Here is a 14,134-nt window from a genome sequence, read left to right on the forward strand (position 1 = left end):
CTAAATTCAGGGTTCTGCACCTACTTTTTGCAGCTAAACCCAATATTGTTAGACTTTGGAATTTTCTTTTACAACCCAGTATAGTCAACACTCTTAGAGACTTAAACTAGCAGTCTGAAATGGAAAAAATACTGTCATCAAAAAATGTACCACTACCAAATATATGATCTATCTTGGTCTATATGGTTAAATAACCCAAACTGTACTGTATAAGATTGATGACATGCACTTACATTGCCTTTTGTTACTGACTGGAACTTTTTCCTTGTTTTATTAGTTCACTACCTTATTTGATTACCCTCCCTCCTCCCGCTGTCTTGCTCTTCTACCCAGCCTTACGCCAATCTTTAACCACTTGCCGACCGCTGCATGCCGATATAAGTCGGCACAATGGCAGAGGTGGGCAAATGGGCGTACCTGTATGTCCCCTTTAAGAGGCGGGGATAGCAGGCGCTTACAGCGTACACCACCACGTACAGTGTGACCCTGCCTGCGAGACCGGCAAACTCGATATCCACTGGTCTCCCGGCGATCGTGTCACGGAGCCGCAGAACAGGGAAGTGCCTATGTAAAGAAGGCATTCCCCCATTCTGCCTTGTATCATGGCAGAGATCACTGCTCTCTGTCATCGGAAGCAGTGATCGCTGTCATGTGAGTTGAAGCCCATCCCCCCACAGTTAGAATCACTCCCTAGGACACACTTAACCCCTACAGCTCCACCTAGTGGTTAACCCCTTCACTGCCAGTGTCATTTACACAGTAATCAGTGCATTTTTATAGCACTGACCACTGTATAAATGACAATGGTCCCAAAATAATGTCAAAAGTGTCCGATGTGTCTGCCATAATGTCGCAGTCCCGATAAAAATCGCAAATTGCCGCCATTACTAATAAAAAAAAAAAAAATAATAATAAAAATGCCATATAACTATCCCATATTTTGTAGACGTGATAACTTTTGTGCAACCCAATCAATATGTGCTTATTGCGGGGTTTTTTTTACGAAAAATAAGTATACATTTTTGGGGGATATTTTTTATAGCAAAAAGTAAAAAATATTGCTTTTTTTTTTTCAAAATTGTTGCTCTTTTTTGGTTATAGCGCAAAAAAGAAAAAACGCAGAGGTGATCAAATACCACCAAAAGAAAGCTCTATTTGTGGGGAAAAAAAAAGGACGTCAATTTTGTTTGGGAGCCACGTCACATGACCGCTCAATTGTCAGGTAAAGCGATGCAGTGCCGAATCATAAAAAGTGCTCTGGTCAGGAAGGGGGTAAAATCTTCTGGGGCTGAAGAGGTTAATCCTCCCTCCCTTACCCCTTCACCCTTTCCTTCTACATCTCCATGATGAAGACATTTCTTTTACACCAATGCTACTGGCTGTAAGCTTATTTTCAGTCTACTATTTCTATCTGACCTCATCTGCTAATTGAATGATTGTTTTTCTTCATAATACTGTTCTTGTGCTCTTGTCACTCATACTGCTGTAATTTGTATGGCTTCATCCTTCTGTATCACTCTACTGGTTTATAAGGTCAATAAAAACTATTGGAAGTAAAATGAAGTCAACTCATCACCTAAAATGTGAACTTATTCAGAACATGACTCATCAACTTCAACTAATATTGCAAATTATTTTAGAATACACCAAGCCAAATGAATTTATTAATATAGCTGGATACATCTGCATACAATAATAAAGAATCAATTATGACATTACAAGAAGCTTATAATAGAACATGATTAATATTAACCTTTCTGGAGTGTGGTGAGTGAAATTTTTACCATCTTGAAGAGTGATGGGTGGTGATAGTATCTGAAGCTTTGTGATGTTTTTGTTCCTCCTCACTAAGTGACTACACAGCAGGGGACAAGTGACCAGCAGGGGACAAGCTTTCCAACAAACCCAAAGTCTCAGATATCGGCAGTGTCCTTCATTCTTCAAGAGAGGATAAATTAAACTCAGAATCTACCGGAGAGGTAAATATTAAATGTTTAAATGTAACAATGTTCATTCTCAATATGCTAACAAAATACTAAAATTAACAATAATAGTGATACAGTTACAACTACCGGTAACCCAGTGTTCCTCCATAAATATTAGTGGATAACTATTTTTGTATTTAGGTCAGGTCTGAATAGAATTATGTAACATTTGTGGAAAAACATACAGCCAAGAAGTCCAGAACTTGATGCCATTATAGCAAAAACCTTCACAGCCACCATGTATTTCCCTCTTGTGCTCAGATAGGCTGGGATCATGGAAATCCAGACACTGCAGAACACCAGCATGCTGAAGGTGATGTACTTGGCCTCATTAAAACTGTCCGGTAATGTCCTGGCAAAAAAAGCAATAATGAAACTCACAGCTGCCAGAAGCCCCATATATCCCAGGACAGAATAGAAGCCGATAACTGAACTCTCATTACACTGAATGATGATCTTCCCCTGATAAGAGTGAGTGTCCTGATCCTGGAAGGGAGGAGAAATAGATAACCAAGAGACACAGATGGTTACTTGAACCAGTGAGAAGACACAAATGATAAAATTGGGCAGTTTGGCTCCCATCCATTTCCTCCAGGGACTCCCAGGTTTCGTGGCTTTAAAAGCAATACACACCATGATACTTTTGGCAAGTAGAGTAGAGACGGCAACTGAGAAGATGACACCAAAAGAGGTTACACGCAACATGCAGGTTACATTTACTGGATGGCCGAAGAACAAGAAGACACAGAGGAAGCTCAGCATGATGGAGACCAGGAGAAGATAGCTCAGGTTCCGGTTATTAGCTTTAACAATGGGGGTGTCCTGATAATGTATAAATATCCCCAATATTAAACCAGTCAGAAGACAACAGAGGATGGAGACAGTTGAAAATACTGAAACAATGGTATCATTAGTGTAGGAGAGAAATTCCACCAATTTTGGAACACACTGATCCTTCTTCTCATTTGGCCATTCATCATCAGGACATTTAATGCAGTTTTCACTGTCTGCAGGAAGAAGAATACAAACACAATGAGCATCTGAGTCAGAGCTTCTGAGAAAACATAGTTACATAGTTAGTCTGGTTGAAAAAAGACACAAGTCCATCTAGTTCAACCAATAAAAGGGGGAAAAAAACAACCAATACAATCCTATATACACAATCCTACAGTATATCCACAGTTGGTCCAGAGGAAGGCAAAAAACCCCAGTAAAGCATGATCCAATTTCCTCTAGCAGGGGAAAATTTCTTCCTGATCCCCTCAGAGGCAATTGGATATTCCCTGGATGAACTTTACCTAGAAATATTAGTATCCAGTTATATTTTGTACATTGAAAAAGAATTCAGGCCTTTTTTAAAGCAATCTACTGAACCTTGATTGGGTGGCCAAACACCTGTGACCATTAACATCCAACTTGGCGGTGGTAAGAAAATATGTGAGCAGTTTGTTGTCTGTCTTGACTATGAAATCTGCACCATACAAGTAGTCTTTCAACTTGTCCACCACTGACCACTTCAGAGTCAAGAATTCCAACTTGTGGTAGGGTAGTTCTTCTCAGCAGGTACAAGACTTCGGCTCACATAAGTGACAGGCCACAGGTGTCCATCATGTTCATCTCGGCTGGCATCAACATGGGGTTCATATGACTTGGCTGGATCAGCATAGACCGGAACAGGAGCACTTGTTAAACTTCACTTCAGCTGCCGGAAGGCTTGCCCACACTTGTCAGTCCACTGGTCTTGGATTGACTCCCAAGGCTTTCTGGGCCCTCCAGGTTGTCTAACTGGTTTTGTTAGGTCTGGATTGTAATCTTTATCCTCATTCTTCAGTAATTTGTTAAGGGGCAAGCTATTCTAGTAAATCCCTCAACTAATCTTCTGTAGTATGAGCAGAACCCCAGGAATGACCTAAGCTGAGACAAATTGGTAGGTCTTGGTCAGGAGGTGACATCTACCAACTTCTGGGGGTCAGTGGCCACTCCTTCAGTGGAGACAACATGGCCAAGGTAATTAACTGAAGGCTGGCAAAACTGAACATTTTTTCAAGGACAGCTTTAACCCCTCATCATGGAGTCTCTTCAGAACCTTCTCCAGACACTCTTCTGTTCTTTGAGAGTTTTTCCAAAGACGATGATATCATCTAGGTACACCAACACTTCAATCAGGTTCATGTTCCCTACTGTCTTCTCCATCAGTCTCTGAAATGTTGATGGTTCTTCAATTTAGTATCCGATAGTCTATGCAAAACCTTAGGAACCAGTGGCCACTCCTTCAGTGAAACCATTCTTCTTCCGCGCCACCACTATATGGGAGGCATAGGGACAGTGGCATCTCCAGCTTTCATTTTTAGGGGGGATCAGGACAAAAGTAGGGGGGCAACTATAAAATGCAATATATATATATATATATATATATATATATATATATATATATATATATATATATATATATATCCTGGGGCCCTTTACTACGAACCCACAATGGGCCCTTTCACATGTTCTGCAGTGAGCTCCCTTCCTACTGTATTGGGGCCCCCCAGGGTGGCACAAAACAAGAGATATATGTCACCATCATACCAAGAAAATATAAGGGTCCAAAGCAGTGGGAGAACTATCAGGGTTGCAAAGGTTGTCTTGCCACCGGGCCCTGGTGTTCTGCCACTGTGGGGTTTCCCAGCCTCCTCTTGCTGCCCTGCCCCTGGTATTGACAGCGCTGGTTCTCCTGTCCTAAGGACGGGAGAAATCAGTCTGTTTTTTCAGTAACTGAGAGTCCTGGTGGAGTCCTTCCTGCAACTCGCTCTTCTCCCTGCCAATGAGGATGCAGGGGAAGGAGCAGATCGGGCGGCCGTGATTGTGTGAGCTCTTGCATTCTGCAGTGTCAGTGAGCAGAGGGAGGGGGGAGGAATCACCTGCAGGAGCTGACTGGGGATGCTCTCCCTCTCAATAGAGACTCTGTTACTCCAGTGGTGGCCCGAGTAAGATGTGGCGCATCCGCTATGAATGCAAACAAAAAGACATTGCCTTTTTGTAAATAAAAAAAAAACAATTTTAATTGGGGGAGCACATGGTGGGGCACAGCATAATGTTGGGGGGTCAGGGCCCCCTCTGGCCCCCCCTAGGGACACCATTGCATAGGGACTCCTAGACTCCCGGATGATACCTGCTTTCTTCAGTTCTGCCAGCTGTTCACATAGATATTCAAGGTCTCCCAATGGGATCTGTCCCTGGATGGCTTGTCTTCTTGAAGGTGGATCCGTAGTTGGGCACTTTTTGCACATACCACATCAAACTCATTCTTCAAAAACATATCTTGCCATCTCAGAAGCTGGGCTATGACTTTTTCTTTCCACTCACGTGAGAGTAAAGAAGAGTAAAGACAGAGTAAAGACAACCCTGTATATTTCATTGTGTTACTGGAAGTTTAAACGCCATATATTTCATTGCGTTACTTCAAGTTTAACATCATATATTTTATTGCGTTACTGCAAGTAAGGGTAGAACTTCTCTAGATCCTTTACTCCCCCTGCCAAATCAGATGGTGAGACTGGGGTGGCTGGATTCACTTGTCCAAAAACATTTGAGCCCTGACTGGGATCTTCCCATGGTTTTGTTGCAAAGTCCTAGTCAATATCACTTCTGGGATTACCTCCACCCAGTGTCCCCCTCCTTGACAGTCAGCTTCCAGGACAACAAAGGGGCCCAGTTGTTTCCAATTGAGTTTGACTGAAGTCTTGAGTGTGACTCCTCCACAGTTGAAACAGACCCCTTGACTTGCTGGTTTCTGGGTAGAGATGACAGAAGGAGTTGAGATAGGTTAGACCCTTTGGCACTTTCGCCAGACAATGTGGTAATTTTAGCTACCAGTAGGTTCATCATCTCCATCATTCATCACCTGTGACTTTATGATGGCTATCTCCAAATTGGGCTTCATTGCCAACGTCAGCTAAAGGTGCTGATGCTGGCCTGACTGTAGCTTGTTTGCCCTCAAACATGGCTTCTTCCTCCCTCACTACCTTAATGAGCTCAGGATATTTCTGCAACATGACATCTGCTTAGGTCTTCAGCTGGATCCAGACTGGATTGGAACATAGAGCCCCTCTTAGGATCTGCTGCACTCTGGTTCAGCATTTTGTTCAAACATCTTATATACTCAGAAAGGTGTTCACCATGGTGTTGGAAAGCATGTTTGAAATGGTAAATCAAGTCTGTCGCTTTCTCTGTCTGTCCAAACTCCTGTAGCATAGTGAGGTAGTCATAGTCATAGTTTTATCTATATTGCCGAGACTCGACAATTCATTACAGCCGCGATCAGTTTTAAATGACAATCTTTCCTTTAGAAATGTCATTTTGCTGTGGTACTGTTCTAAACACGGGAAAAATGCACCACTTTACAGGCATACTATAGACACCCCCAGGCACGATATTTAAAGGAATATTTCACTTTTATTGTTTCACTTTAAGCATTAAAAAAAATCACTTCTCCCGAAAAAATGGGCTTTTAAAAAAAATAATTTTTGCATTGATACATGTCCCCTGGGCAGGACCCGGGTCCCCAAGCACTTTTTATGACAATAACTTGCATATAAGCCTTTAAAATTAGCACTTTTGATTTTTCATGTTAGTGTCCCATAGACTTTAACGGTGTTCCGACGGCTTTCGAATTTGCCCTGACACCGCACATTGTTCAGTGTTCTCAGAACATCTGAACAACCAAAGTTCGGGCCGAACTTATGTTCGGGCCGAACCGTTCGCCCATCCCTAGTAGTGAGTGACCACCATTCATCTTTATATCAGTATGAATATAGGAACAGTTAAGTGAGTGTGAGTGTAGTGACTGTTTAACCCTGTATATTTCATTGTGTTACTGGAAGTTTAAACGCCATATGTTTCATTGCGTTACTTCAAGTTTAACATCATATATTTTATTGCGTTACTGCAAGTTTAACGCCATATATTTCATTGTGTTACTGCGAGATTAGTGCCATATAGTTCTGTGCATTACTGCAAGTTGAATGCCATATATTTCATTGTGTTACTGCAAGTTTAACACCATATATTTCATTGTGTTACTGCAAGTTTAACGCTATAGATTTAATTGCATTACTGCAAGTTTAATGCCATATAGTTCTGTTTGTTACTGGAAGTTTAACGCCATATATTTCATTGCGTTACTACAAGTTTAATGCCAAAAGGTTCTGTACGTTACTGCAAGTTTAATGCCATGTATTTCATTGCATTACTGCAAGTTTAACACCATATAATTCTGTGCGTTACTGCACATTTGATGCAGTATATTGTAGTGTATCCATGAAGTTTGTCTGTGTAGTGAGAACTCAAATTAAAGTGCATCAAACACCACTTTACATTGATTAAAGTGCATCCACATACGCATTTACATATCTTTATTACATTTGATTAATAAGCACCACCCCCACCCCCATCATGTCTGGGAGGACAGCAAGGAGAGGCAGACGTTTCCATGGCACTACAAGGGGTCTAGCAGCATATGTATTCACAGGCAATGGTAAAGGTGGACATGGTCAGTCCTCAGGAAGGGCATCATTTCCTCTGTTTAGTGATTTTGCCCATGCTATCCAGCAACAATATGCAGAGGAGGGGGTAAACTGGCTTACTAAACCAAACCGTCCTCATCCTCCTCATCTTTCATCACCCAAGCAGAGACTAGTAGGCAGTCCCCTGCAGCTGCCAGAGTGGCTATATCTGCCTCTTGTCCACAGCTATTCCTGCCATAGCCCCAGCATCAGCTATGGAGGAGTCAGCTGAGTTATTTGAACACAGCATCAGCCACTTGCCACTTGACGATGCACAGCCATTACTCGATTCAGATGTTGGTTCTGAGGTTGAGGAAGGCAGAAACTTGAGCCTACAGAGAGGTGAGAACACTGGCACACAAACTGTCATTCATGTTCCCCCAGCCGCAGCGTATAGTTAAGTTGTCTCCAGTGATAATGAGAATGGAGGAGATGATGATGATGAGGTCACTGATGCAACTTGGGTGCCAGATAGAGCAGAGGAGGAAAGTGAGGGTGAGGCACAACCCCAATGAGGCAGCCATCGTGAAAGAGTAGAGAGCAGCCACCCTATTCCATCACATTGTAGAGCTGTAATCTCCTGGACCACTTCCCACAGCTCAGCTGTATGGGCCTTTTTTAGTACATGTGCAGCAGATCGCACTGTTGCTATTTGCAAATTTTGTCTCAAGCACATCAAACGTAGCAAAAACACCAGCCATTTGGGTACCACATGCTTGAGAAGGCACTTAGCCCTTCCGCCACTTAGCCCATTGGCAAGAACACCTGAAAGCCACACAAAGGGGCACAAATCTGTCCCTCCTCCTCCTTACTCACTTCAGTCTGCCCCTGCTATAGCTCATGACCTCTCAGCAGTAGGGATGAGCCGAACACCCCCCTGTTCGGTTAGCACAAGAACATGTGAACAGGAAAAAAGTTTGTTCAAATACGCGAACACTGTTAAAGTCTATGGGACACGAACATGAATAATCTAATCTAATCTAAGCTAATTTTAAAGGCTTATATGCAAGTTATTGTCATAAAAAGTGTTTGGGGACCTGGGTCCTGCCCCAGGGGACATGGATCAATGCAAAAAAAAGTTTTTTATGACAATAACTTGCATATAAGCCTTTAAAATTAGCACTTTTGATTTCTCCCATAGACTTTTAAAGGGTGTTCCGCGGCATTCGAATTTGTCGCGAACACCACAAATTGTTCGCTGTGCGGCAAACTTGCGAACAGCCGATGTTCGAGTCGAACATGAGTTCGACTCGAACTTGAAGCTCATCCCTACTCAGCAGCCTCCACTGACAGGGATGATGGTATAGGGCAGGGTATCCCAGGTCCTTGCAGCACATCTGCCAGTAGCACACCACCAGCTGTAGACTATAGCCGGCAAATTTCTCTGCCCCATCTTCTGCAGCGGAAAAAAAATACAGTCCCTTCCACCCACTTGCCCAGCGTCTAAATGCATGCTTGTCAAAGCTGCTGGATCTACAATTTCTGACTTTCCTCCTGGTGGATTCTGCTCCCTTCCATGAATTTGCAGAATGTGCTGTATCACAATGGCAGGTTCCCAGTCACTATTTCTTTTCATGTAAGGCCATTCCATCTCTCCACCATCTCATGGAAGGCAATGTTGTGGCATCGATGGGCCAGGCAGTCAGACGCAAAGTCCACGTTACTGCTGACATGTGGTCCGGCAAGCATGGTCAGGGACAATATATGTCATTCACAGCACACGGGGTAACTCTGCTTGCAACTCGGAAGGATGCAGGACAGGGCTCAGTGCTGCAGCTTGTTGTGCCCTCACGTTTCCACAGAGCTGGTGATGATGCAAGATTTGTCAGCTCTACCACCTCCTCCTCCTACTTCTCCTCCATGCCCTCCTCTGCTGAATTGTCCTATGAACCTCAAGTAGCCCCTAAGCGTTCAAAGGCCTAAAAGGTGCCATGTAGTGCTTCAGCTGAGTCCACTGTAATGGCCTATCAGCTATAATTGTGGGAGCAGGCCACTGGCGGGGTGCATGTGTGCCCCCAGACCCAGAAGTGTTGAGTCACATACTAGGTAAGTGATCCAGTGCAGCAGTGCCACTTTGCAGCCATATACTGTATGTAAGTTATACGGTCGACAAACGGTTAAGGATAATTTTTTAACCATAAATGTGGAACTTTAGAAATGAAACGTTCTGCATTGTGCCATATCAGGAATTTATTCATTCAGACTTGCCAAAATACTGTGCAAAAATACCATGCAAAAATACCTATTGATGCTATCAATGAGGATAGAGGAGGAACTCAGCAGCTTTGTAGTAGTAATAGTGGAAGCTAAATGGTTAGCACTTCTGCCTAGCAGCACTGGGGTCACTGGTTTGAATCCCAACCAGGGCACTACCTGCCTGGAGTTTTCATGTTCTCCCTGTGCCTACATGGGTTTCCTCTGGGTATTCAGTATTCCTCCCACACTCCAAAGACATGCTGAGAGGTTCATTGACTCCTGTCTAAATTGGCCCCAGTATGTGTATGTACAAAGGTGAGTTATGGACCTTAGATTGTAAGCTCCTTGAGGGCAGAAACGGAAGTGAATGTGCAATATATACTGTATATATGTGAAGTGCTGGGTAAATTGGTGGTGCTATATAAGTACCTGTAATAAATAAGTAGCAGTAGCAAAATATAACTGGGCAGGGCTGATACTATTCTTTTGATTTCAGTCCAGAAACCCCTGTGTGTAGTCAGCCGACAACAGGACTTAGAAGCTAAATACATTTCAGGCAGGATCAACAGGTATCGTTTTGTACTTGCAGAACCTTTAAAGTGGTAAAACATGGGAAAATGTGTACAAACTCTACCGGAAATGTTGGAGATCTCTCCTTCTGGACACGAGACACACTCATAGCAGCATTTATGGATAGAAGATCCAAATTTTTTTCTGCTGCCAGGTAAACAGGGATCTGAGCATCGAGATACCGGAACCTGAAATCAAATATTATTATCATTATTATAATGTAAATGTCCATCATATCTCATGAGACTATACAAAGTGTTACAAATAGGAATGAGGTTCAGGTTTTCCTCTCTAATGGGTTCAAGGTGAATTCTGCAGGTCTGAGATACATTCAGGGGGCAGCATTTTGAGGTTTTCATTCATTTGGGGTGTTTATTGATTTTTATCTATTTTTTTTCACAATATAGATTTTAGTGAAAATATTTGAATGTATACAAACATACAGTATTTCACAAAAGTGAGTACACCCCTCACATTTTTGTGAATATTTTATTATATCTTTTCATGTGACAACACTGAAGAAATTACACTTTATTACAATGTAAAGTAGTGAGTGAACAGCTTGTATAACAGTGTAAATTTGCTGTTCCCTCAAAATAACTCAACATACAACCATTAATGTCTAAACCACTGGCAACAAACGTGAGTACATCCCTAAGTGAAAATGTCCAAATTGGGCCCAAAGTGTCAATAATTTGCGTAGCCACCATTCTTTTCCAGAACTGCCTTAACCCTCTTGGGCATGGAGTACACCAGGTTCACAGGCTGCCACTGGAGTCCTCTTCCACTCTAACATGTCCAGTAATCCATGTCCTTAGTCTGCATGTCTTCAGCAAACTGTTTGTGGGCTTTCTTGTGCATTATCTTTAAGAGGCTTTAGAAGAGGCTATGAAAGTCCACTCAACTTCTTTGATTGACTATGGAGATGCCTGTTCTGAATTGAACCTGTCCTGTTAAACTGCTGTATGGTCTTGGCCACCATGCTGCAGCTCAGTTTCAGGGTCTTGGCAATCTTCTTATAGCCTAGGCCATCTTTATGTAGAGCAACAGATCCTCAGAGAGTTCTTTGCCATGAGGTGCCATGTTGAACTTCCAGTGACCAGTATGAGAGAGTGAGAGCGATAACACCAAATTTATCACACCTGCTCCCCATTCACACCTGAGACCTTGTAACACTAACGAGTCACATGACACCAGGGAGGGAAAAATGCTAATTCGGCTCAATTTGGCATTTTCACCTAGGGGTGTACTCACTTTTGTTGCCAGCGGTTTGGACATTAATGGCTGTGTGTTGAGTTATTTTGAGGGGATAGCAAATTTACACTGTTATACAAGCTGTACACTCACTACTTTACATTGTAGCAAAGTGTCATTTCTTCAGTGTTGTCACATGAAAAGATATAATAAAATATTTACAAAAATGTGAGGGGTGTACTCACTTTATGAGATACTGTATATGAGTGTACAAATAACACAAGAAGAGTAAAAGGGTATTCAGGGGTTTACAAAAGAGAATGTAAGTACATAAAATAACTGGTAGTAATTGAAAATAATCTAACAACTAAAAATATAAGAACTTATAGGAATGGAATGCATTCTTGATAAAAAAAATCTTACATGAAATATTTAGTAATAGAGAGTATGCACAAAAAAAAAGAAAGAAAAAGAAAAACGTAATTAAAGCATTTTAGTTTAAATGGAACATTTTAATGTATGGTCTATTCTGTCTATGCATTCCCAGATATAAGGGATAGGTAGGTTAGGTATTCAGTAGAGTACATAGAAGATTAATATCATGTCATGGTAAAGAGAATAGTGACAATGTATATGGTGATAGGTCAATTCAAGTGCCCATAAGATGTTCATAATCAGCAGAGTATTTGGAATGGATCCATTTATTCCAGGTTTTATGGTATTGTTCTAGGCGGTCATTTGACATGGCAAGGGTTTCTTCCAAGGAATGCATAAAATCTATCTCTGGAAGCCAGTCTTTGATCGAAGGGATGTGTGTGTGGTTTTCCAGGCTCTGCGTATCAAAATTTTTGCTGCATTGAGAAAATGTTTGATTAGGAAATTTTTGTAACGTCGGATAGGTAGTGGAGATGTGTGGAGAAGGCAGAGAGCAGTATCTAGCTCTATGGTTTAGTCTGTTATTTTCTTGGTCAGTTCACAAACCTTTCTCCAGAAATCAGAGATCAAAGGGCAACACCATCAAATGTGTAGCATTGAACCTGTTTCAATATTACATCTCCAACACTTACCTGAAGCTTGTGGGTACCAAGAATGTAGTTTATCAGGGGTAGCGTACCACTATATAGGTATCTTATATCAGGTTTCTTGGACTCTGGTGCTAATTGAACCTTTATGAGAAAGTATTCAGGCATTTTCCCATTGAGAGTCACTAATGTCTTTACCTAAAATGTTATCCATTTGGATCTGAAATTAACATTTGGCTTGTTAGAAGAAGCTTGTAGCCATGAGTAGGCCAGGGAAGTGATTTTATTCACTTCTTGTGCTTTCATGCATAAAATCTCAAGTTGCGTAGGAGTTTTCAAGAAGGATTGTTTGTGTTTGGAGAGAAAACTACGTAATTGTAGGTATGTCCATTGGGAGAGTGTTTGACCTTTACATAGAGTTTGTATGTCCTCTTTTGATTTTATCAGTCCTGATTGTATTCAATGAGAGACCAGTAATGAAGAACCACTGGAAGTGGGGGGAATAGCTTTGTTCTGCAAGCCTGGGCTGAATTCGGGGTTATCTGCTATTCTAGTAAGAGGGCCTTGGATTGAAGCTAATTCAAAATTGAAAGAGGTTAAGTGGAAGATCTGTAAAGTGGTACCGATGAAGGGGTGTTGTTTTAAAAGTTGGGGATAATGTTTTTTTGGAATTCAGGATAAACTTTTGAGGGGAAGAGGGGAGGATGCATTTTCAATGGCTACCCAGGCTTTGTTTGTATCATGACAGTGTCAATCTATAATCCTTGTGATATGAGTGGCATAGTAGTACTGTTTGAAATCTGGTAGACCCATCCAACCTGTATTTTTAGAGCATGTTATTGTGTTAAAGCTTAACCTTGTTTTTTTGTGGGCCCATACAAATTGAGTCTGTTGCAAGCGTCTGAAAAAAGCAGATGGAATTTTAATAGGTAGAGCGTGTATACAGTAAAGTATCCTAGGGAGGATAACCAATTTCACAATTGCAGCTCTCCCAAACCATGAAAAGCCTCCTGAGTGTCATTTCTTTAAGTCTTCCGTAATATTTTTTAAAAGTGGTGTAAAATTTTGTTCAAATAAATCACCTGGGTTGGGAGTAAGCCAAATTTCTAAATATTTCAGGGCTTTATTTCCCCATTTAAATAGGCAAGTTTGTTTGTTTAACTCTTTTTAAGGTGTCTACAGGTAGAGATGTTTTTAAAGCCTCAGATTTGCTATAATTTATTTTTAAATTTGAAATGTAACCGTATGTCTTGAAGTTTTCTAGTAGATTGGGGATGGAGATATGAGGTTGTGTCAGGAAAAATAGCAGGTCGTCTGCATACACTGCAGATTTAAATTCTCTATTAGCTAATTTAAAGCCATGGATAGAGGGATTTTGATTTATAGTTTGCATGAAAGGTTCTAGTGAAATAATAAATAGGAGGGGAGAGAGTGGGCAACCCTGTCTGGTACCATTTTTTATTTTTATCATGTCAGATAACGTTCCGTTAATCTTCATTTTTGCAGTGGTTAGAGAGTAGAGAGTGGTTAACCAAGAGATATTTTTTTTTTTGTAAGCCCAAATGTTTGCATGTTGCAAACATATAATCCCACGCTACTCTATCTAAGGCCTTCT

At 41.5% G+C, this 14,134-nt stretch overlaps 1 protein-coding gene across 1 annotated transcript in view; it reads right to left on the reverse strand.

The window, feature by feature from the left end:
* Window positions 1-2,099: 2,099 nt before the first annotated feature.
* Window positions 2,100-14,134, reverse strand: part of LOC141138830 (vomeronasal type-2 receptor 26-like) — a 66,046-nt gene continuing 54,011 nt past the window's right edge. The window contains exons 4-5 of the mRNA XM_073624695.1: window positions 10,368-10,491; window positions 2,100-2,992 (exon numbers count right to left, since the gene is read on the reverse strand). Coding sequence (XP_073480796.1) covers window positions 2,100-2,992; window positions 10,368-10,491 — 1,017 coding nt within the window. The remainder of the gene's footprint in view (window positions 2,993-10,367; window positions 10,492-14,134) is intronic.

The sequence above is a fragment of the Aquarana catesbeiana genome, linkage group LG01, assembly GCF_042186555.1.
Source record: "Aquarana catesbeiana isolate 2022-GZ linkage group LG01, ASM4218655v1, whole genome shotgun sequence".
NCBI classification, from domain to species: domain Eukaryota; kingdom Metazoa; phylum Chordata; class Amphibia; order Anura; family Ranidae; genus Aquarana; species Aquarana catesbeiana.